At 41.1% G+C, this 26,067-nt stretch overlaps 1 protein-coding gene across 25 annotated transcripts in view; it reads left to right on the top strand.

Annotated features, from left to right (window-relative positions):
* CAMK2G (calcium/calmodulin dependent protein kinase II gamma) overlaps positions 1–26,067 on the top strand; it is a 361,588-nt gene that overhangs the window by 329,836 nt on the left and 5,685 nt on the right. For 12 of the 25 annotated variants that reach the window (XM_077454505.1, XM_077454508.1, XM_077454506.1 and 9 more), the window contains 6 exons: positions 706–750; positions 2,036–2,084; positions 18,947–19,072; positions 20,735–20,810; positions 23,374–23,468; positions 24,554–24,799. In XM_077454505.1, the coding sequence (XP_077310631.1) occupies positions 706–750; positions 2,036–2,084; positions 18,947–19,072; positions 20,735–20,810; positions 23,374–23,468; positions 24,554–24,786 (624 nt within the window). In that variant the 3' untranslated portion in view covers positions 24,787–24,799. Of the gene's footprint in view, positions 1–705; positions 751–2,035; positions 2,085–10,570; positions 10,685–18,946; positions 19,073–20,734; positions 20,811–23,373; positions 23,469–24,553; positions 24,800–26,067 lie in introns of all 25 variants that reach the window. The other 13 variants (XM_077454514.1, XM_077454520.1, XM_077454517.1 and 10 more) reach the window with 2 other exon arrangements.

The following is a 26,067-nucleotide window of genomic DNA, read 5'->3' on the forward strand; positions in this document are numbered from 1 at the left end:
ATTAACTTATTTTATTTTGTATTTGAGCGGTTATATGCTTACATTTTGGTTTATTTGGGCAATATCAGCAGCACATCACTATTTTAGATGAATAGCTATATTGTCAGTTTTCGCTTAGCTCCCTGTACTCCTTCCACCATTGGTTATGGTTATCGTTACAAATCAAGAGGGGAGTTGCATAGTTAGTCCGGTTGAAAAAAGACACAAGTCCATCTAGTTCAACCAACAGAAGGGGGAAAACACACACACACACAAACACATACACACACCCCTATAACCATAGCTGATCCAGAGGAAGTAAAAAAAACATGATTCATTTTTCTTCAGCAGGGCTTGTATTCATTTTCCCATCTGTAAATGACTCATAAAATGTTAAACATGGTGGCTTGTTTTGTGTTAAGTTTTTAACTTTCCGCAACTGTAGTTTTCTATATAGTGTTTCTGCTGTTACTGTACTTTAAAGTTTTTACATGCACAGCGTTTTTACGTCTGTTACTAGCCCTCATTGCACAGTTTTGTAGTATTCACAAGTTAACTGTTCTTCTATGGTGTGATGTTTGTGTTGTATACACTCTGTATTGTTAAATTAGAAGTCTTTCTTTTGTAATGTGTGTGCTACGTAATCATTTTTCTTATCCTGACTTATTTTCTTTTTCTCTCCACTCCTCTTTTTTTCTTTTTTTTTTTTCCTATTTTGTTTGTTAGGAACCTCAGACAACTGTTGTCCATAATGCCACAGATGGAATAAAAGTAAGCCTTGCCATTTGTATTACCATCTCTGAATATACATACTTTTATGAAGATCTTTACCTATATGTTAAAGTGATTCTAAAGTCAGAAGATTTTTTTAACCTAATGCATCAAGATAAAAAAACCTTTAGTGTACAACAGCCCCCCTTAATACTTACCTGAGCCCCATCTCGATCCAAGAGTGCCTCTCCCTCCTTATTGGCTGAGACACAGCAGCGGTGCCATTGGCTGCCGCTGCTTTCAATCAAAATCAGTTAGCAAATCAGGAGAGAGAGGATGGGGCCAAACAACAGCTTGGTGTCGGAATGGGCACACAGAGCTGCGGCTTGGCTCAGGTGCCCAATAAGCTTCTTGCTGTGGGAGCACTGGACAGGAGGGAGGGGCCACAAGCAAGGGAACCAAGAATAGGATGATCTGGGCTGCTCTGTGCAAAACGACTGCACAGAGCAGGTAAGTATAACATATTTGTTATTTTTAAAGAAACGCAAACAATATTTTAGCATCGCTTTTAAACCAGCTTTCATTTTAAAGCTTGTCAAATAAACTGAATACCTTTTATGTAGTAGAGACTGGAGTGTAGGTGTCCTTGATGCTGTCTGAAATTTAGTAATGTATTGTGCAAATCAGGCTGCCAGTATATTTATTGACTTGGATGGCTGGCATACTACATTTTTTTTTTTAAACCATCATTGCCAGTTATGATATATATCTAGGCACAAGGGAGAGAAGTCTTAGGCCCCCTTTTCACACTGGGGCAGTGGGTGTGGTGTTGGTAAAGCGCCACTATTTTTAGAGGTGATTTACCGCGATTTTCGTGGCGCTATTCAGGCCACTAGTGGGGCGCTTTTACCCCACCCCCCCCTGCTAGCACCCGAGAGGGTTAAAACCGCTCCAATGATGCAGGCGTTTTGCAAGTGCACCGGGCTTTCACACTGGAGAGACAGGAGCAGTGCTTTACAGGCGCTAATTTTAGTGCTGTGTAGCGCCTGTAAAGCGCCTCTAATTTGTTACTTTCTAACTTTCATATCCACATTTAGGAATTGAATTGCCCTGAAAATGCACAATTGCCATTTCCAGGACTGTTCAAATTCTCGCAGTTCCACAAGAAAAGATACCACTTGATAATATTTTGTTAAATAGTAAATTATTTTCGAGCACTGTATTTGTATATTCTATGTACACCCATTTAAATGAAAATTTTCTGATTTGCTTATGAAATTATGGTGTCTACCGCACTATGTATTTTCTTTGTATTCATATGAACTTGCGTGTTTTTGTTTTACAGGGATCAACTGAGAGCTGTAATACCACAACTGAAGATGAAGACTTGAAAGGTAGCTATTTCTGTCACATACCCTGAACACTTGCTGAGCTAAAACCCATTTATCTATGACTTATTTGTGGCTAAACCAACAACTGGAGCTAATTTAATAGTCTGTTATATATTTGTCTTCTTTGGACTTTGTAGTCTGCAGATGATAAAATGGCTGGCTTTTGTACAATTTGGCAACCTCTGTGTCTGGCTAAATTGGCTAAAGATTCACTTAATGCTTAAGTCAAGTGGCCAGATCACTACAGAGTTGCATTAAAGCCCGACGATGTAATTATTTATAAACCCTTATATTCATTATTGGCTAGATATACATTCATGTTTTCGCCATTATGATGAACACTGTTACATTAGCTGATGTTTTCATATCTACGTGTGACAAATGATTACATACATTAGGAGTCAAAATTGGTAGCGTATAGTAACTTTTTTTTTAATAGATATTATACATGTAAATGTGATCAGCTTGATGTTAGAAATATTATAATTATGTTATTTTAAAGAAAAAAAAAGCTTGTTTTTAAAAGATAAGTTCACCTTTTGTGAACATGTTACACTCATGCTTAGGGCCCTGTCCTTAATTTACAGAGTTCTGTGAATGAACGAACTACAACTACTGTCTGCCATTGTGGCAGACAGGAGGTTGTTCTCAATGAACTGCAAGGGCCCTGGTGAACGCTCCTGTAGTTTGTTGATTCTTCCTAAGTAAATATCTGCCCATATAGGGGATACTAACAGACCGCTATACTGGAAGTCTGCAGGAGCCTGGCATTGCACCCACGATCTGCTGATCACAAGTGCAATGTTTTCCAGGCTCCTGTAGGAATTTATTTCTTTTTCCCAAAAGGTGAACTTAGCCTTTAAATAAAATTTGTACACAGGACAGTCATGTGCTTATTACAGTGGTAGGCTCTGCTTCTTGTTTTTCAACACTGCACTTTAGTACCACTTTACTCCTGCTTCTCATAATGTAAGTCTGGGCTTGGGACGACTAATTGAAAATAGTGCAAACCGCGTGCAGCCAATATCTTATCTCAATAGTTGATGGTGGTTGTAAATGTAGAAGTGTTTTTTTTTTTTTTTACCTTTAATACATTCTATGCATTCAATTATATGTGAACCCTCACCTTGTAAAACAACTCTTTCACTTTAAAGTAGAAATGAAAGGCAAAACCTTTGTGTATACACTTGAAAAAAAATTCTAAATGCATTTTTTCCTAATTTATCAGTGATTGCATACCATAGAAACGTAGAAAACTGGCGGCAGAAAAAAGTCCAAGTAGTCCATCAAGTCTGCTGATTTGTATTATTTTTTTTAAATTTATACAAGTTTTTTTTGTTAACTTTTTTTCCCTCTGAGTATAAATCTATGTTTGTCCTAAGCATGTTTGAAGCCACCTACTGTTCTCAGATGCATAAGAAGCTCAGAGCTAGGGGAGGAGCAGTAGCACACTGATCTTCCCAGTTAATGGCTCTGCAAGAAGTGTGTGTCAGCAAACATCTAATCATTGGAGGAGAGCAGGCTGAGTTTCCAGCACAGCTAGAGAACTGACCACGATGTGCTCTCATGCTTAGTGTGGTCAGTTTTTAATAGGAAAGCAGAGAGACTGACAGGAATAGGGATTTCACACAAAGGAAGCAATATAACGAGAACAGGATAATTTTTTTTAATAGAAGTACATGACAGAACAGGCACGTATTGAATAGGAAATGTTGGGTAACGCTTTCTTTAATGTAGTAACCTAACATTCATTGAAGAAAACGCAAATGAAGGGCATGACCTGATGTCATTGGCACCACATCCTAAACTACTAGAATCCTATAAACACCAAAAAAAGAAGGGGACATTAGAGGTGCACCAATGCAAACCCAATAACAGAAGAAGAGTATGTACTCAAATCAAAATATTACAATCACTTTATTCATAAAGTAAAAACATGTACAATGTAAAAAGCGTCCTGCCCATCCCTGGGAAAGACTCTTGTTCCTGCTGGACCCCATTATATTTATATACATAGAATATCGTTACCTTGGTCATCATACAATAAAGAGAACAGTCTATGCAGGAACAGTGTAGTAGGGCTGACACATTATGCAAATGTTTATTGCTTCTTCAGGAGTCCTACAACAAAATAATTCAGTGTGCGTGTGAAGTTACATCCAGGGGAAAACACGAATTTAATCCAATAACTGATCTATACAGCAATCCCCAAGACTCGGACAATACTGTAGAAATTATGGATGGTCAGATAGAGCCCCTGGTTATAGGAACCAAAACATGTGGATGATTTTGGAGGGGGTTGCAGGTGGGAGGGCCTTTTTGTTTTTGGTCCAATGTATTATAATAATCTAAGTGGAGAATTGTCCTTCCATGTTTGGCTGTTTTTTCTTTACATTGAAGGCCATGGTTTGGTTCCTGTACTCAGGGGCTCCATCTGGCCACTCATAATATCTCCAGTATTTTCCCAGTCTTGGGGATTGCTCTAAGGTGGCTTTACATCTGTTACTTGAGTAAATTGGTGTTTTTTCCCTGGCCGTGACCCCACTAGCACATTGAATTATTTTGTTGTATGTATCCTAAAGAAGCAATAAATGTTTGTGAAATGTGTCTGACACTACTACAGTGTTCTTGCGTAGACCGTTTTGTTTATTGTATGATGACATGTAACGATATTGTATGTACTACTATAGTAGGGTCCAGCAGGAACTAATGCCTTTCCCAAGGATGGGCAGAGCACCTTTTTAGCATTTTACATGTTTTTAATTTATGGATTATTGAAGTGTTTGTGATATTTTACTTTGAGTACATACTCTTCTTCTGTTCTTGGGTTTGCATTGGTGCACCTCTAAAGTCCCTTATTTAAAAATACTGCAGCTGCTGACTTTCAAAATAAGGACACTTACCTGTCCAGAGTGCCCACGATGGCGGCACCCGAAGCCGATCTGTCTCTCGGCTCTCGGATGCTACATCTTTGGTAAGGGAATCGGGAAGTGAAGCCTTTGGCTTCACTTTCTGATTCCCTACTGCGCATGTGTGACTCGCACTGCGTATTCCCACTGGTCCCTGCTGTCTTCTGGGACCTGTGTCTCCCAGAAGACAGCGGGGGGGATGGAGAAGGTGCCGGAAGTGGCGTAGATGCCAGCGGGTGGCTTGGGTATCTATGCCTGGAAGTGGGAGCAAATGCCCACATTAGACAGGTATTTACTCCCCCCTCCCCTCTGAAAGGTGCCAAATGTTACACCAGGAGGTATCCAAAAAGCGGAAGTTCCATTTTTGGGCGGAACTCTGCTTTAAGTTACTAGTAGATAATGTTTCAAAACTTTCTTCCCAGGAATGTTACACACTGATATATTGGGGTGCCTATGTAAAACTTTTTTTTACGTACATGCAAATATTAGACATTTGTGTGTTGTGTATTGTTAGAATCAAAGATAGAGATCAGAGTAAGACTTGGTTCGCACTGCTGCGACATGAGATCAGACTTGTGAGACTCCAAGTCACATAGCATGTCAAATTCAATGTTTATCTATGAGAGCGGTCTTAAAATACAAAACAATTCGCTCCGACTTTACAAAACATTGTTGCACTACTTTGGTCTGACTTGAGTGCGATTTCAGGCTTTGTACAGGCACAACATCCAATTTGGAAGGAAGTTGGAGGGCAAAGTCGCCATCGCCACAGTGTGAACCTTATGTGTGTGCCTTATGGCACTGGTTAAAGTGAACCATATTTTTTACTTGCCTTGGGCAAAAGAATGCAGTTGTTAATTTGTTTACTGCGAGTAATGGCTCCTTCCTTCCAGTTAGCCTAAAATACCATCTAATCCAAGGACTTGGACATCCTTTTCCCAAACTGTACTCATTGGTCTCCACCATATTATCTTGTGCAACAGCGACAGAGGAGAGAATGATAAAAGGTATTTAGAACTCTGTCTAGGAGGCTGTGCCCCAGATCATAGTAATAGTATGTGTTGCATCTCATAAATGATGCAGTGAAATGCTGAGACAACATGTACTTTACCAAGATCGAGCAGAGTATAGGGAGAAGAGACATCAATCTTTTAAACTACAAGACAGTACTTATTTATTTATAACACTAAATGGGAAAATAACATTGGACGGCTGCGAAGTGCTGTCTTCAGAAAAAATCCTCACCTTCAATTGGCACGTTAAGTATCACTCATTGATTTTGTCTCATCGTGTTTGTAGTTAACAGTTATCATTTGTTAACATTTTCCATTTTTACAAATGCCGTTATATGCCTACATATAAAAATGTTAAAGCCCTACATTTATGACAGTTATGTAGCCTTTAGGTTAAAAACAACAAATCCAATGTGGAGTTGGGGAAAACTGATCCTTGGACTGATTAATAGGCTTACAAGAAGACATCAGCTGTGCTGTCAAAGCGCTAAACTTTATCTCTGTAGCTGCTGTAATAGGTCTGACCTTTTCAGCCATTCAGATGCCATGAAATTCTTATAGCATGTGTCCTACTTTACATTGGCAGTGAACGTAAATATTTTACTGATCTATTGCAGTAAATAAGTTAATCCTAAAAATATATATTGTATTATAAAGCTCCTTAATGAGCATGTTGTATTCAATAAAAAAACTAAAAACTATTCAATGTTAGCAGTCTGTATTTTTAGCACTTTTGTGTTGCCGTGATTGTGTTTGCACAGTCCGTGCCTTGTTCTGCCCCCTGGTGGCTGCATGCTTACATTCTGTCTTCCTTCATCTGAGCTTGTAACAAAACCATTAGGTTACACCTGCAGCTACTCGTTATTCATTTGGACTGGTCAGGATCAGGAAAAATGTATAAAAATGTTATTTTAGAAAGATGAACCATGAGACAGAATCACATTCTGTATGGAAAGCCTACTAGGCAAAAAAGCAGCCCTTCAAAACTATCTGTATTTCTGTAGTGGGAACTTCGCCTGGCTTGGCTTTACCTGCTACCAATTTTTAAGTTCTTAGTTGTAATTATTATAATGGGTTTATATAGCGCTAAAAATGTTTTTACACTATATAGAAGTGGGAGGATGTCCTAACAGTGTAGAGAGAAGTACGGAATTGGTTCCATGTCTCAAAGCTTGTATTTACTCTGACAGAGCCCTTCATACATAAAGAAAGGCTTTGATGAGTGCATGTTATGTAAAAGAGGATCTCGTGATTGTTATGTTGAAAATGGTTTGTATACAGTCCTTGCCAAACATATTGGCACTTCTGTCAGATGATGCACCATTTCACCCAGAAAATTGTTGCAATTACAAATGTTTAGGCATTCTCATATTTATTTCTTTTGTATTGGTATGACACAAATAGCCAAACCTGACACATTCCACACAAAACTCTAATAATGGACTGGACAACATTATTGGCACCTTCTCAAAATTGTAAGAAATAATTGCATTCCAATTTTGTGATGCTCCTGTAATTTGCAATTAAAATCACCTGTATCAATTAACAATATAGAAGTCACACCTGCAACCAGTTAACCACTTCAATACAGGGCACTTTCACCCCCTTCCTTCCCAGCCCAATTTTCAGCTTTCAGCGCTCTAGCGCTTTCAGTGACAATTGCGCGGTCATGCTACACTGTACCCAAATGAAATTGTTATCATTTTGTTCGCACAAATAGAGCTTTATTTTGGTGTTATTTATTCACGACTCCGTTTTTTTTTTTTTGCGATATAAGCGCAAAAAAAGCGGAAATTTGGGAAAAAAACAATATTTTCTTTTTTCTATTTGAAAAGAAATCCAATAAAATCAAATTTTGTCATAAATTTAAGCCAAAATGTATTCTGCTACATGTTTTTGGTAAAAAAAATTCCGTTAAGTGTATAATAATTGGTTTGTGTGATCACGGACATATGTACGCAAATGATCATGTACATATGTGTGCAGGTGATCACGTACATATGTGTGCAGATAATCATTGGGACATGTGATTTTAGTGGGACATATGTGGGGGACATGTTTTTATTATTAGGGACATGTGTTTTTATTATTTGGGGACATGTATGTTTTGGGGACATGTGTGTTTTGGGGACATATGTGGGGACTGTGTTTTCACTGTGTGGTGTGTTGTGTGTTTACACTACACTGATGATCAGTGAGTAAAAAGCTGTAAAAAGCAGCCCATACTCACTGATCATCAGCCGGCTGCAGCGTTCTGCTCTCCTCTTCTCAGCGGTGACTTCCGTGTGAGGAGAGGAGAGCCGATTGCCTAGCAACCGGCTGTTTGTTTACATCACATGACGGCCGTGATTGGACACGGCCGTCATGTGATCAGGAGGGCCAATCACAGAGCCCTCCTGCCGATCTGAGATGTGCCGTGTCCGGGTGACACGAGCACATCGGGATCGCGCCGCTGCGCGGGCGATCCCGCTGCTCCTGAAGGACGTTCCTGAACGTCCTATCAGGAGCAGGCGGCTCCCACCCGGCCGTATATATACATTGGCCGGGTGGGAAGTGGTTAAAAAATTGACTCAACCTTTCTGCTGCATGTCTCTGTGTGCCACACAGAGCAGAAAGAGCAGCAAAGCTTTGACTGAGGATTTGTGGAAATTGTGGAAAAGCGTGGACAATCTCAAGGTTACAAGTCCATCTCCAGAGATCCCATGCTGGCCATACACTATACGAAAAATTGGCCGAAATTCGGTAATTCTGCCAGTTCGTCCATTTTTGGCCAGTTAATAGGCACAAAATCGGTAATCATTGGGACGTGGACAAGTTTGAAATTTTCTGCTGAATTACAAATTGAAAGGTTGCGTTTCCCGTCCGAACGGTTTGCACTAGGTATATGTAAAAAAAACGAACCAAAATTTTATTTTTTTTTATGTCCAACGATTTATCGGTCATTACATGATGGCACTGTTTGCTCTTGCAGCCAAGTGTTCGTATTTCGAAAATGGCTTTGGCCGACTTTTCATATAGTATATGGCCAGCATAAATGTTCCTATGTCTATTGTGTGCAACATTGTCAAAAAGTTTACAGCCCATGACACTGTAGCTAATCTCCCTGGATGTGGACAAAAGAGAAAAATGTATCAAAGATTGCAACAAGAAATTCAATCAATTTCCAGATATATTCAAGCTGTCAGGCACAGGGTACAACTGTGTCAGCTCACACTACACATCACCATCTGAATGAAAAGGGATGCCATGTTGGAGATCCAGGAGGACCTCACTGCCGACACAGAAACATAAAAAAGCCATATTGGAGTTTGCCAAAATCCGTTCCAGACTAAACAAAATTGCAGCTTTTTTGGTAAAACCCACCCTACTGTTTTCAGAAAAAGAAATGAGGCCTTTTAAGAAAAGAATACAGTCCCTACAGTCAAACGTGGAGGTTCTCTGATGTTTTGGGATTACTTTGTTGCTTCAGGAACTGGATGTCTTGACCGTGTGCATGGCATTATGAAATCTGAAGACTACCAAAGAATTATGGGGTGCAATGTAGGGCCAAGTGTCAGAAAGTAGGGTCTCAGTCAGAGGTCATGGGTCTTACAGCAGACAATGACCCAAAGCACACATCAAAAAGCACCCAAAAATCGGATTAAAACAAAGCACTGGAGAGTACTGAACTGGCCAGCAAAGTGTCCACATCTAAATCCCATACAGCACCTGTGGAGAGATCTCAAAATAGACGTTGGGAAAAGGAACTCTTCCTTTGCCGACTCTCAGATTGAGAGTTACAGGAAGCGATTGATTTAAGTTATTGTTTCCAAAAATTTTATTGAGGCTGCCAATTATTTTGTCCAGTCCAGTTTTTGAGTTTTACACAGAATGTGTCAGATTTGGCTTTTTGTTTCTCCACTTTTTTGTATCATACCAATAGAAACAAAAGAAATAAACATGAGAATGCCTAAACATTTATAATTGCAACACATTTCTGGGAGAAGTGATACATTATCTAACGAAATGCAGGGGTGCCAATATTTTTGGCAATGACTGTATATGCAGGTTCAATTTATAAATACCAGAGTTGGTAGTAGCATTATATCTGGTCCAGACAATTTAACAAATGTTTAAGTTGTCCTTTAAAGCAAATTGGTTGCTTTGCTGTGAATTGCCAAGGAACTAGTTTACATTAAAGCTGCAACACCTTGCTATGTAATAAATTGATTTAGATTAGCACTACTGTTCCGGTTTTAACATTGAAAGCCTAACATAACGATGATGATAAAAACAGTGACCTCCCCTCTATATAGCTAAGTTGCTGTACTTACTGTGCTACTAGGTAGGGCCCTGAATGCAGGTAATTTTACATCTCCAAATAGGACTAAGATAACTACCCACTTCAGAAATGCATTTATATGGCTTTATTATTATTCTTGCATATATTTAAAGATATTAAAGAGGAATTTTTGTCACTTTAAATTACTTGTATGTTTATGATCAACAATGGAAACAACTTATTGTTTGTAAGTATAATAACTGCATTCCTGTCTCCTGTGCATTTAACTTATTGCATGCGGATCAGCATCGCTTCTCTGTCCTGGGGATGGCCCTTTGCTTCTCCAAGGATGGAGCCAAAGTGAAAGCAAAATACAGACTCAGTCCTTACAGTCACAGTTTGGTTTGTGTACTGCAGCCAGTAAGTTCTGAGTGGAGTGCTGTGTTCTTTCCCTCACATTCTTCCTTTACTGTTGTGCGTTGTCCATAGATACCTATTGAAACGATGAACCCTTGTGAGAAACCAGTCTTTTGCCCCATAATTTGTTCAGTTCTCTTCAGCATGCATGTTCTTATCAGTGCATGATGTAGCATTTAGTGCCTTGCGGTTCATTATGATCTGCAAGCTCAGAGACCCAGAGACTTATTTAAATGCTCAGGGACCTAATAATACCAAAGGGAACAAAATCATTTTCAGGGCTCATAAGCTTGCTTCTAGTTTGCTGTCAGTGCTTTTAAAAAAAAAAAATAATAAAATTGGTTTACAGCATACTATTTAGAGGTCAACCTAATCTAAAATTGATACATCCGTTTTAAGTCTTGTCCATAAGTTGAGTCAAATACTGGCTTCTTACTTTTCCTGGGGACTCCTCTTGCTTCTCTTTAGTTTACCTCCATCAGAATTCTTATGTGCCTTTCATAGACATTACAGGGCCTGTTGATGGTTCCACGCTTTTTTTTTCCCCTCCTCTGATGCACAGAAATTTCGGCTGCCGAAACATATCGGCCAAAAAAGGCCTTTTTGGCAAAATGCTGAAAATGGGGCGGACCCTGCCCCTGTTGCTTCCCAGTATGGGGGTGTCGTTCTGGAGCTTCTCCGTCCAGCCTCAGTCCTCTCCTCCCCTCCCTGGATGAGGTGGCTGAAAGCAAAACGGTGCTCTATCTATGGAGGAAATCTTTCAGCACACCACACACTCGGTGAAGCGAGCGGGCTTACTGTTTCTAACAGCATGTCAAACAACAAGTCCTGCACTCTTAACCCCCGTTGTGCTGCACACTGATAATGCTCCTCCTGCTTATCATACAGACAAGCTGCTCCTTGTTGCAGTGTGCTGACAGCTTTCCTCCATAGATAAAGCACTCTTCTTGGCTTTGACTTGCTAACACTGCCCTGTCCTGATCCTGTCTACATACTAAGGCAGGTTGCATAATGGGCACTGGTGAGGCACAGGCACGCTGCAAATGATGGGCACTGATAGGCTGTATCTGTATCTCTTGTACCACGTCTGCAGTCTCCGACCATCTCCTGTACCACGTCTGCAGTCTCCGATCATCTCCTGTACCACGTCTGCAGTCTCCGACCATCTCCTGTACCACGTCTGCAGTCTCCGACCATCTCCTGTACCACGTCTGCAGTCTCCGACCATCTCCTGTACCACGTCTGCAGTCTCCGACCATCTCCTGTACCACGTCTGCAGTCTCCGACCATCTCCTGTACCACGTCTGCAGTCTCCGACCATCTCCTGTACCACGTCTGCAGTCTCCGACCATCTCCTGTACCACGTCTGCAGTCTCCGACCATCTCCTGTACCACGTCTGCAGTCTCCGACCATCTCCTATACCACGTCTGCAGTCTCCGACCATCTCCTGTACCACGTCTGCAGTCTCCGACCATCTCCTGTACCACGTCTGCAGTCTCTGACCATCTCCTGTACCACGTCTGCAGTTTCTGACCATCTCCTCTACCACGTCTGCAGTCTCTGACCATCTCCTCTACCACGTCTGCAGTCTCCGACCATCTCCTGTACCACGTCTGCAGTCTCTGACCATCTATTGTACTACGTCTGCAGTCTCTGACCATCTATTGTACTACGTCTGCAGTCTCTGACCATCTATTGTACTACGTCTGCAGTCTCTGACCATCTTCTGTACTATGTCTGCAGTCTCTGACCATCTCCTGTACTATGTCTGCAGTCTCTGACCATCTCCTGTACTATGTCTGCAGTCTCTGACCATCTCCTGTACTATGTCTGCAGTCACTGGCCATCTTCTGTACTATGTCTGCAGTCACTGGCCATCTTCTGTACTACGTCTGCAGTCACTGGCCATCTTCTGTACTACGTCTGCAGTCTCTGACCATCTCCTGTACTATGTCTGCAGTCTCTGACCATCTCCTGTACTATGTCTGCAGTCTCTGACCATCTCCTGTACTATGTCTGCAGTCTCTGACCATCTCCTGTACTATGTCTGCAGTCTCTGACCATCTCCTGTACTATGTTGTCTGCAGTCTCTGACCATCTCCTGTACTATAATGTCTGCAGTCCCTGACCATCTCCTGTACCATGTCTGCAGTCTCTGACCATCTCCTGTACTACGTCTGCAGTCTCTGGTCATCTCTTGTACTACGTCTGCAGTCTCTGGTCATCTCTTGTACTACGTCTGCAGTCTCTGGTGATCTCTTGTACTACGTCTGCAGTCTCTGGTGATCTCTTGTACTACGTCTGCAGTCTCTGGTGATCTCTTGTACTACGTCTGCAGTCTCTGGTGATCTCTTGTACTACGTCTGCAGTCTCTGACCATCTTCTGTACTACGTCTGCAGTATCTGACCATCTTCTGTACTACGTCTGCAGTCTCTGACCATCTTCTGTACTACGTCTGCAGTCTCTGACCATCTTCTGTACTACGTCTGCAGTCTCTGACCATCTCCTGTACCATGTCTGCAGTCTCTGACCATCTCCTGTACTATGTCTGCAGTCCCTGACCATCTCCTGTACTACGTCTGCAGTCTCTGACCATCTCCTGTACTACGTCTGCAGTCTCTGACCATCTCCTGTACTATGTCTGCAGTCTCTGGTCATCTCTTGTACTACGTCTGCAGTCTCTGGTCATCTCTTGTACTACGTCTGCAGTCTCTGGTCATCTCTTGTACTACGTCTGCAGTCTCTGGTCATCTCTTGTACTACGTCTGCAGTCTCTGGTGATCTCTTGTACTACGTCTGCAGTCTCTGGTGATCTCTTGTACTACGTCTGCAGTCTCTGGTCATCTCTTGTACTACGTCTGCAGTCTCTGACCATCTTCTGTACTACGTCTGCAGTCTCTGACCATCTTCTGTACTACGTCTGCAGTCTCTGACCATCTTCTGTACTACGTCTGCAGTCTCTGACCATCTTCTGTACTACGTCTGCAGTCTCTGACCATCTTCTGTACTACGTCTGCAGTCTCTGACCATCTTCTGTACTACGTCTGCAGTCTCTGACCATCTTCTGTACTACGTCTGCAGTCTCTGACCATCTTCTGTACTACGTCTGCAGTCTCTGACCATCTTCTGTACTACGTCTGCAGTCTCTGACCATCTTCTGTACTACGTCTGCAGTCTCTGACCATCTTCTGTACTACGTCTGCAGTCTCTGACCATCTTCTGTACTACGTCTGCAGTCTCTGACCATCTTCTGTACTACGTCTGCAGTCTCTGACCATCTTCTGTACTACGTCTGCAGTCTCTGACCATCTTCTGTACTACGTCTGCAGGCTCTGACCATCTTCTGTACTACGTCTGCAGTCTCTGACCATCTTCTGTACTACGTCTGCAGTCTCTGACCATCTTCTGTACTACGTCTGCAGTCTCTGACCATCTCCTGTACTATGTCTGCAGTCTCTGACCATCTCCTGTACTATGTCTGCAGTCTCTGACCATCTCCTGTACTATAATGTCTGCAGTCCCTGACCATCTCCTGTACCATGTCTGCAGTCTCTGACCATCTCCTGTACCATGTCTGCAGTCTCTGACCATCTCCTGTACCATGTCTGCAGTCTCTGACCATCTCCTGTACCATGTCTGCAGTCTCTGACCATCTCCTGTACTACGTCTGCAGTCCCTGACCATCTCCTGTACTACGTCTGCAGTCTCTGACCATCTCCTGTACTACGTCTGCAGTCTCTGACCATCTCCTGTACTATGTCTGCAGTCTCTGGTCATCTCTTGTACTACGTCTGCAGTCTCTGGTCATCTCTTGTACTACGTCTGCAGTCTCTGGTCATCTCTTGTACTACGTCTGCAGTCTCTGGTCATCTCTTGTACTACGTCTGCAGTCTCTGGTGATCTCTTGTACTACGTCTGCAGTCTCTGGTGATCTCTTGTACTACGTCTGCAGTCTCTGGTGATCTCTTGTACTACGTCTGCAGTCTCTGACCATCTTCTGTACTACGTCTGCAGTCTCTGACCATCTTCTGTACTACGTCTGCAGTCTCTGACCATCTTCTGTACTACGTCTGCAGTCTCTGACCATCTTCTGTACTACGTCTGCAGTCTCTGACCATCTTCTGTACTACGTCTGCAGTCTCTGACCATCTTCTGTACTACGTCTGCAGTCTCTGACCATCTTCTGTACTACGTCTGCAGTCTCTGACCATCTTCTGTACTACGTCTGCAGTCTCTGACCATCTTCTGTACTACGTCTGCAGTCTCTGACCATCTTCTGTACTACGTCTGCAGTCTCTGACCATCTTCTGTACTACGTCTGCAGTCTCTGACCATCTTCTGTACTACGTCTGCAGTCTCTGACCATCTTCTGTACTACGTCTGCAGTCTCTGACCATCTTCTGTACTACGTCTGCAGTCTCTGACCATCTTCTGTACTACGTCTGCAGTCTCTGACCATCTTCTGTACTACGTCTGCAGTCTCTGACCATCTTCTGTACTACGTCTGCAGTCTCTGACCATCTTCTGTACTACGTCTGCAGGCTCTGACCATCTTCTGTACTACGTCTGCAGTCTCTGACCATCTTCTGTACTACGTCTGCAGTCTCTGACCATCTTCTGTACTACGTCTGCAGGCTCTGACCATCTTCTGTACTACGTCTGCAGTCTCTGACCATCTTCTGTACTACGTCTGCAGTCTCTGACCATCTTCTGTACTACGTCTGCAGTCTCTGACCATCTTCTGTACTACGTCTGCAGTCTCTGACCATCTTCTGTACTACGTCTGCAGTCTCTGACCATCTTCTGTACTACGTCTGCAGTCTCTGACCATCTTCTGTACTACGTCTGCAGTCTCTGACCATCTTCTGTACTACGTCTGCAGTCTCTGACCATCTTCTGTACTACGTCTGCAGTCTCTGACCATCTTCTGTACTACGTCTGCAGTCTCTGACCATGTCCTGTACTACGTCTGCAGTCTCTGACCATGTCCTGTACCATGTCTGCAGTCTCTGACCATGTCCTGTACCATGTCTGCAGTCTCTGACCATGTCCTGTACCATGTCTGCAGTCTCTGACCATGTCCTGTACCATGTCTGCAGTCTCTGACCATGTCTACGGTCTCTGACCATGTCTGCAGTCTCTGACCATCTCCTGTACCATGTCTGCAGTCTCTGACCATCTCCTGTATAAATTTTTTTTTAAAAACAGTAATTTCGGTATCTATTTTCGGCCTTGTGTATATTTCATTTTAGTTATCGGTTTCGGGACCAAAAAACCCATTCGGTGCACCCCTATTTTATATATTTCCTACAAAAGCATTAAAGCCTATGTCAGGGTTTCTCAACCAGGGTTCCTCCAGAGGTTGCTCGGGGTTCCTTGAGCAATGAGCAATCTCTACCTCTCAGATAAGTTCCCACTGACACCATTGATTTTTGTATCTACTTGTAAGGGGGGTAATTCTCCTCAATGTCTACAAGCATAAGGTGCATTCTTTCCACTAACCATCACACTAATGAATCATAAGTAGTAGATATAGTAATTTTTAGCAGGGGTTCCCTGAGATGGGAAAGTTATTTCAAAGGGTTTTTCTGTGATGACATTTTGTGTATCGCTGCAATATGTGCACATTTTCTCATATTTTATCCCTTTACCCACTTGAGTACGCTCCTGTACATACTCCCATATTACCAGGCCGTGGCTTTGTACCCACATTTATTTTATATATTTTTTTGCAGGCAGAGCTTTATTTGCTTGCAGTTATTTACTACATTTTTTTTTTTACTATATAAAGGGAAAAAGAATGATTTGTTTACATTTACCATTAATTTCTTTACCTTTTAAAAATACAATCTCAGAATCATTGGTGGCCAGTGGCACTTTATTCACCCTACTGTGTTTTTTTTTTTTTGTTTTTTTTTTTTTTTTGGGGGGGGGGGGGGGGGCTAATCATTGCTGGTGTCCTTTAAACTCCTTGTGATGGCTGTGATTGGATCACGAGGTACAGTGCCACTCTGACTCTCTACATTGTGACTGATCTTGGCTGTCCAATGAATGCTGACTGCTTGAATGTGTTTTTGAGCTGTGGTTTATAAAAAGCTTCTACATAAATACATGTCCACCTCTCTGCAGTTTATTTACAGTACAGAGGTATGGACAGACACTGTTGATGTGCCAAAAATTATAGTCGGCTCTTAAGCCAGCCATAGATGGTTTGAATCTTGGCTGGTTCAGCAGGGATCGGCTGAGATTCGAACCATCAATTGACAGGCTGAATGTACACAAGTCAATCCATTGATCAACCAGCATGTCGCCTTGTTGGCACACAAATATTGCCAGTGGCTATAGCCACTGGTAACACTTACTGTGTTCTCCCAGCGAGGATGGCTAAAAACATCTATGGCCTGCCTTACCTTCTGCTTTGGCATGACAACACAATTTTTTTCTCCTGAATTCCAAAGTATGTGTTATTCGCTCTCCCTGTTTAATGTCTGATGATTTACAAAGAATGCAACCTCTTCTCATGTCCACCCCCCCCCCCCCCCCTTCTCATAGCCATCCACAGTTCATTCAAAGTTCGTTGTTAAGCTTCATGTACACTAGCAGCTCCTAAACTTGAGTTTAGGAGCTTTCAGCATTTTTTGTCAAAGCTCCTAAACGCAACTCCAAAAAGCCTGTGTCCATGTACACATAGGCTTTCAGCAGAGTTTAGGAGCTGCTGCGGTTAGGTGAAGTTCAACCTCCCTCTCCTGAATGTGGAAAAATCGCATTCAGGATAGGAACGCTTTGACTGCCGTCTGTGGGAAAACACAGAACCACGTTAAATTTTGCAGCGTTTTGCTGCTGTAAATGTAGGGGTGTACAATGAAGCAATTAGGGTTTACATGCACTAGCAATTCAGGTGACACCTTTGTTATAGCTTTGTAGGAAGAAAACACAAGCATCTGTTTAAAAAAATTTATAATCTTACCTCCTAGAATATCAAAACCTTGGAAGGAATTGTAACCATTGGTGCCCACCCAGAGTAGAAATTTGCATTTCAATATCCTAGTATGCAAACAAAATAATGACAAACACTGGCTATTTTGATTTGATTCTATGGTAGATGCACTTATTTATAGGATATTAATACGCTATTAAATGGAGAAAAATATATATTTGAGTGGTAGCTTATTGTTATGCTGCAATAAAAAAAAAAATGCGTCCTGCATCAAACGTAAATTGAGGGCATATTTTTATGCCTGTGAGATGTCTGAAGTGTACAGCTGCCCATATTATTACATCACTGTAAGCTAGCATTACATGCATAAACTCATGCACAGGTGTAAATACCTGAGCTCCGCTTTTGTGTTTCCAGGAATTTACGCCCATGTGCGAGTGCTAGTTTACACAAGCACTGCATATACCTGGGCATAGCCAGTGATTACTATAGGTGGCTGTACACTATCGCGGTGTATCTTGGGTGCGGAAATAAACCAGCAGATTACATTGGATGCCTGAAAATGTCCGTGTGCAAAAAGCCTAAGGGTGTCTGAGCTGCATACGAATACAGGGTTGGACAAAATTATAGAAACAAGTATAGTAAAAGAACGTATATGTTGCATATTATGGTGTTGGACTGCCTTTGGCATCCAAGACAGCCTGAATTCTTGGAATTGACACATATAAGTCTTGGATGGTGGATAATAGAATCTGATACCATTCTTAATGCAAAAATTCAGGTAACAATCCTGCGCAATGTCCTTTTGTCTCTTTCGGTCATTTGACCATGACAGCTGCGATTATGGTTATCAGATGACGTTTTCTGGAAGCTGATACTGTACCTCTCAACACCACAAATAACTTCAGTCAGAGGCACGAGCTAAGTGGGAGCCAACCATTTGTCCTCTTAGAAACTCCGGGAGCTCTGACATGACTCCATATTACTAGCAGAGTACACAAAAGTAATGTTACATCGCTTCCAACGCAAAAAAAGTGAATCTCACACCTGAAAATCAGGTAGTGTTTCCATATTTTTGTCCAACCCCTTATGTTCTCTTGCAGTACCTAAAATCTGCATTTTGTTGCCTATGAAAAGAAAGATTGGTAATAATTAACTGCTGTTCTAAATATATGATCAGCTTTAGTTATGGGTTACTTGTGTATAATTTATTTTAACTGTAAAAACACAGCTGTTGTCTTAAAGTCTTTTTATTTCATTTTGTTTTGCAGTAGATTTATTTGTTTTAGTGGTCATTATTTTGCTAACGTGTATGCTTCTTTACAGCTACCCAGTCTTGCGAGGAGAAAGTTTTAGCCTGGGAAAGCCCAGGTCAGACTTTGGAGATAGAGCATGCCCAGCCCGAGCCTATGCTCACTCCAGTTGTACCATTTTCACTTAGCAATTCACTGTGTAAGTTAGCTGTTAGATGGCAGCCCAGTAGAGCGTCTTTTGGTACTGACCCACCCTAGTTACCAGTATATGTTAATCATCACTATTAATTTTCACACCTACCTACCTTTTCCTTTAGCGGTTCTTCATATAGTCCCTACCTATCAGAGGAGGGCTGGCAACCCTCAGCCTGTGGGGAATTTATGGGGTCACAAGCTATTACAGTGTAGAAAACCAGTGAACTTTTTTTTCAAATTTTTGTTAAATGTAATTGTAAAAATAGAGACGTATTAGTTAACTGAACATAGTGCCTTCTGCATATGCTCACAGCAGAACACAAAAACTCTTTCAAAGCCATGTGTTACAATCTCATGACAACATGGAGAGCCCCCCACAGATTTAAACTCCTTTTGTGTGGTTTTTGCTCCATGCCAGCCCTCGCCTGTTAACTGTACTGACCTATTGTATCTCAATGTAGGTAGTGTGTACCTGTGCTCAACAGATCACAATGGGCTTCTTGTGCTATTTTCTTCATCACATGGCTGTGTATCATAAACAGTGTTCTTTTCTTCTCTTTGGTGTTTAAAAGTTTGTTCTTTGAAATGGTGATATATTAAATTGAAAAGGATGAGGCCTTTGCTTTCTGCTTTGATACATACAAGGTCTACTTTAGGTGTGAAATCATGTGTTTTCACCTGCCTTTTTGGCCTATTAAGCTTACAATTATAAGTCAATGAAACAATAAACAAAGTGTTGGGATCAAAATGTGGTGTAAAATTGCTGCAGTCTGTCTAAACCTTTCTTGTTGACTTGGTAGGATATGAAGAGGGAGAACATTTCCATTTTGTACCCATATTTTGTTACTAATCATCCGTCAATTTAGCAGACCAAGACAGTATAAATGATCTTATTTGGGGGGGGATTACTTTGGGGGTAGAATGAGTTTATCACACGTGGGTAACTTGACATCCAGAACATTACTGTCATTTGAGAACGTCATTAAGCAGACACTGACAATACATACAGTATAGTGTGTGTTGTGTGAATGTCAACAGCAGAAAAGTAAATTTCTTGTACTTGAGTGCTGTGGCACATTTCACAAAAATGTGCCTTTTGTGAAAGACATTTTGCCTCTGCGGTCCATTCGTTTTTAGTTTATATACATATATTGGTTTGCACTGTTAAATCTGTGTTCTGTAAAAAAAAAAAGTGTAGTTTTAGGAATGCTACACCTTGCAAAGTAAGGAACATGTAATGTGATAAGGCCTTCTCCCTCCTTTTTATGAGACTTTTGCCCAAATCTCCCTCATACCACTAAAATTAATAGCATCAGCACTTATAAGATGTAACCATAGTTCATTAGGCTTTAATATAACAGATATGAAGCCCCATTTTTTGAATTTTATAGATAAATGTATTGGTAAATTCAGTGACCTCCTCCTCTTGCTTACTACAAGAGGCGGCTTGCAGCTGAAAATTATTTGATTGGATTAGATACTTGAGTGGAGTTTGCTGCTGGACACCTTCATGTTCTACCTTTTTGTCTTCCTTCCAGTTGATTTACCCAATGAACCCAGTAAAATTGTTTGTGTTATTAACCTTATACGGTCTTTAGACATACTACAACTGTGACAAAATCGTTCTGTAAATTCCATGTTACTAAGTCTCTGTCTTCTTCTGCAGTGCGAAAACAGGAGATTATAAAAATCACAGAGCAGTTGATTGAAGCTATTAACAATGGAGACTTTGATGCTTACACGTGAGTGAATTTTTTTTTTTTAGTAATTGATTATTTCATTGCGCATAAATGTTGCACCATTTCTAGTAGGAGCATTGCAAATGTGTGTCTAAAGTCAGATTTTTTTTTTTTTGTTTGGGGTGGGGGGGAGGGTTGGATTAAGTAGAGTATAGTGTGCATCCTTGATATACTGTACATATCTGCAGCATCTCTTAATCAGCTTTGAATGTCAGCCGTTCTAAGCAAGCTAAGCTCTAGTCACTTCCAGAACTTGCCTGGTCCTTCTCAACTCCAACATTCCTTGTGGTCTACCACTGTGATAGGCTATAGGACCATCTGTAACGTGGGAGGGGCTGGACAAATGCCATCATGACCAGGAAGTATTAAAGATTTACCTGTACAGAAATGCTTACCTTTATCTGTAGCAGAGGTAAATGAGAGCTGATGAAGGCTGTGTGGAGACCTCTAAGTGTCTAAAGCTGATTATACAGTAGTGGCATCTTTAAACAAAAATCGTAAGAAAATTCTTGAACATTTGCACAAACATTCTTTAAAAGATTATCAGTACAATAAACTTATTTGGAAAAAAATAAATTCTGAGTACATTCAAATGTCGTTTTGAAAGTAGTTCAAGATTTTGTTAACTTTGCCATCCTGCGCCTTTGAATTTTTCTTCACTGCAGTCTAAACAAACGTTGAATTGACCCCACTAATGTCAAATGAAATTCTACTAGTGTATGTTCAGCTTTAGATTTACTTTAAAATGTTGGTTTCCTGCGGAACCAGTTGAGATTTGAACCGTGTATGGCTGGCCTAAGATCCTGTGGTTATGCCCCAGTGTGAAAGGGGACTTACTAAAACTGGAGAGTGCAAAATATGGTGCAACTCTGGCAATAAAACCTGGAAGCTGATTGGTTTCTATGCAAAGCTTAGTTGAACAAGGTAAAATTAGAAGCTGATTGGCTACCAGCTGCACCAGATTCTGAGTGCACCAGCTTTAGTAAATCTCCTTCAGTGTCTCATAAGTAAAGATGGGCAGAGGTTCACCAATCTGTGAAAACCTGCATCTAGAAATTGTTGAACAATTTCAGAATAATCCTCAGTGTAAAATTGCAGAGACTTTAAATATTTCATTTACAGTAAATAATATAAAAATATTCAGAGAACTGTGTGCAAGGGACAAAGCCAAAATGCATTATTAGGTGCCCATGATTTTTGGCCCTCAAACGGCAATGCTTTAAAAAGCACATCACAGCATGGGCTCAGGAACGACTGTCTGTGAACATAGCTTGCTGTGCCATCCACAAATGCCAGGTAAAATTCTGTCATGCAAAGAAGTCCTATCTGAACATGATCCTGAAACGCTGGCATCTTTTTTGGCCTAGACACATTCTGTGGTCAGACATATCAAAATTGTGAAATTATTTTTGGTAACCACGGGCGTCGTGTCTTCTGGACTAAAGAGGAGAGGGACATTCCTGCTTGTTATCAGCGCTCAGTTCAAAAGCTTACATCTGTGATGGTAGGGAGGTGCAATTATTGTGCATGGAATGGGCAGCTTGCACATCTGGAAAGTCACCATCAATGCTGAAAGATATATTCAGGTTTTAGAGAAGCAATGGCTCCCATCCAGTTGATGTTTTTCATGGAAGGCCTTTCATATATCAGCAGGAACATTTCTAAACCACATACAGATTCCTCCTGTATTTTATTGTAACTATACTGTCTGCCCTCATGTTGTAAAGTGCTGCAAAAACTGTTGGTGCTATATAAATATTGTATAATAATACTGCATCTATGCCAACCAAATGGCTTCATAGTAGAAGAAGCCAGGTGCTTAACTGGTCTGCCTGCAGTCCTAGGCCATATCACACTTGTGATATTGACATTGAGAACAACTCACAGGACTGCTATACAGGGCAGAGATATTCTCACCTAGTTCCACTTGTGGCTCCTTTGCGTACCTGATGAGAGAGGCATCACTCAGTGGCTGATAATATTCTGCAGAGTTTTTGTCAGCAAGACTGCAACACTTTTCTTATCCAGCCAGCAAAGGAGCTGTACTGTGAAAGCAAGTGTATATTTTCTGTGCACTTTTTAGCAGCCCTGTTGCGAAGAGCTTTTGCCAGAAATAGGATTGCATGTCTGCCAATGACCAAATTGCATGGCAATGCATTACCATGCAATCTGCATTTTGGGTGCTGTTAACAATGTATTGACACACAGGGCCGATTGTAAAGGCAGCGTGTTTTGAATGTGATACCGGAAACACACGCAGCACACACCTCTCCCAAACCATGTTCTGATGTGAACCAATACTGATTATTAGTGTTTTTTTTGCTGGATAGCGATTGTATCGATTTAATGAGCCTATATTGTGGACATGGAAAAGCACTAATTTCCTCAATAATGATTTTTATCAGCAGTGTTTTACTTTTAAGCCACTGTGCCATTACCACAAAAACATGCCAAAAGGAATACTAACGGATATATTTATATTTGTAGCATTGTAGCAATGCAGTGCCAGCAGTTGTATATTATGATGACATCTGATTACTCATTCCATTTATTTTTCATTACACAGAAAGATCTGTGACCCTGGCTTGACTTCATTTGAACCTGAAGCTCTTGGTAACCTTGTTGAAGGAATGGACTTCCATAAATTTTATTTTGACAATTGTGAGTATTAACCTTTTTGTTTTTCTTTGTGATAGAAAACCTCACTATGGAATTTTTCATGATTGCACCTCATTGGTGTCCATCAGTGCAACCTATTCCAGAATACAGGAAATGTTTTACTGGAATATATTTTATTAACATAGGAAAACTTCCCTATAGAGAAAACAATCCCAGGTCCCCAAAAAGGGAAATTGAATGAATGTTATCTCATCACACTTTTTTCTTTACAAAACAAAACTGTAGTTTAAGTGGAACTGCAGTTTTTTAGAAACAAAAATTCCTCAGGTGAACTATAATCATGTTAAAGATATTAACCAATTGACATCTTTCATTTCCTTCCTTAAACTGAATGCTAAATCTGAGGATTTGCTGTAATTAAGAAAAACAAGCATCATCTGCTTTTTAGAGTCTTGGAAGGTATATGCATAACATGACTGTAATCTGACTTCCAGCTTTGTGGAGACATCTGGGAAAATCTGTTTAATATATACAGTACATTGAATCTTTTTTTTTTTTTTTTTTTACATCTTTGGTAATTACATTTACTAGTACAAATGTTACAGTGGAGGTTGTATTCCTTTCCAACCGGTTGTCTGTTAAAATATACTGGAGACATTAAGGCTAGCACACCTATGTGAATTGGATGTGGGTTTTCCAGCATCCAATTCGCATAGCAGAAGATTTTGAATGGCTCTCCATGGAGCCGGTTCACACATCTCTACAGCGGCTCCAGTGCAAATTGCACAGGAGCACTGTGCGTCTTTTGGTCCATTTCAGGACCGAATTCAGCCAAAAGTTTGGGCTGAAATCGAACCTGAAATGGTGAATAGAGATGTACCAGACTCCTGCTGTGAACCGCATGCGGCTTAGCTGTGAACCCAGCCAAAGGGGCAAGGTTGTAACTCACATATGCTGCAGAATCAGAATGTGAGCACAATATATGCTATTGACAAAACCTTCATTTAGGTTTGTGTTTCTTACAGTAGAATTAACAACCATCTCCCACCCAAAACTGTTTTTTGGTTGTTTTTAAATATGATTTCCTTTGTTGTGGATTGAATAACTTTTTTTTTTTTTCTTTTTAGTGTTGTCCAAGAATACTAAGCCTATCCATACTACCATCCTAAATCCCCACGTGCATGTAATTGGGGAAGATGCTGCCTGTATTGCTTATATCCGACTTACACAATACATTGATGCCCAGGGACGACCTCGTACTACACAATCAGAAGAGACAAGGGTCTGGTATCGTAGAGATGGCAAGTGGTTGAATGTCCACTATCACTGCTCTGGGGCCCCAGCTGCCCCCCTTCAGTGAGGAACCAATTCAGGTACATGGGAAAAAGTTGGGAACAGATGTAGACCAGCAGTCCTCCTTCAGCCTATGGGCAAGCCTGCTACTTGCCTTTTAAATCCTCTGTAATGAGAAGGCCCTGAATACAAGGCTTTCACTATGCAGACTAGCAGCGGGTGTCGAGTAGGCCACAACTCAGCAATGTACCTTAGTTAACACTGTTGGGCCAAGTGATGATCTGCCTAATGGACCAATAACACTGTGGGGGGGGGGGGGGGGGTGCAACAGTAATAGGATATTGAACTTAACTGTTTAAAATGTTTGAGATATAGTCAGATGAGCTGTAGGAAAAAAATAAAGTTTATGCTTGTCGCAAAGAAAAATAATCAGCAGTTTGCTAATCAATGACTAGACATGAGAAATGCATTTAAAAATGTATAGTTCTTTTTGAATGACCAATCTCTACATGAGTGTAGGTGTCTGATATTTTGACTGCAGCGGCGGCTTTTTCAAACTTTATTGGGTGTGTCATAGATCAATAACAGTCGGGGAAGCTAATGCTCTTCAAGAAATGTCAAGCAATTATTTCATTTAAAAAGTTTGTGGTATTGGTACCTAAGGGTTGCCCTTAAATGTGTAATTCCTGGTAATCTCCTTAGGCTGTGAAAGGGAAGAAATCAGGTGGTTTATGGTCATCCTTACCTTCCCTTTTCTTTTTTGGAATTACCAGACCTGCTACAGTCAGCCAGTTCACTAAAGGCCTGTTTAACTTTTGCATTTTGGTTTAAAGTTTGTCAGGGCAGAAAAAAAATATTTAGTACATCTCTGCAATCCATGCCCAAATTGTCCATGTTTTATTGGTTTAAAAAGCTACAAGCACAGAAAAATATCTGTTGATCTGCCAGAAATCCAGTGATCCAACTACTAACTTCTTGTTAGGATTGATAACACAGTGGAGTTGATTTTCTAAAAGTGGAGAGTGCAACATCTGGTACATCTGGTGCAGCTATGCATGGTAACCGTTCAGCTTTTAAAGCCGGGTTCACACTGGTACAACACGACATTACCAGTTTGGATCCGACTTTGTCCTGCGACTTGAAGTCCGACATCAATGAACAAGGATTCGACTTTGATCCCTGACAATACCAGGCACTGTGTCTGGTATGAATCTTTAGTGGGAACTCCACGACAAATAAAAACAGCATGGGTTCCCCCTCCAAGAGCATACCAGGCCCTTCGAAAAAAACGCGTGGTCGCCCCACTCCTAAATTCATACTAGATCCTTATCCGAGGACACAGCCTGCA

This window comes from Lithobates pipiens, unplaced genomic scaffold (genome assembly GCF_037356315.1).
Source record: "Lithobates pipiens isolate NorthernLeopardFrog02 unplaced genomic scaffold, aLitPip1_a1.2 Scaffold_25, whole genome shotgun sequence".
NCBI classification, from domain to species: Eukaryota; Metazoa; Chordata; class Amphibia; order Anura; family Ranidae; genus Lithobates; species Lithobates pipiens.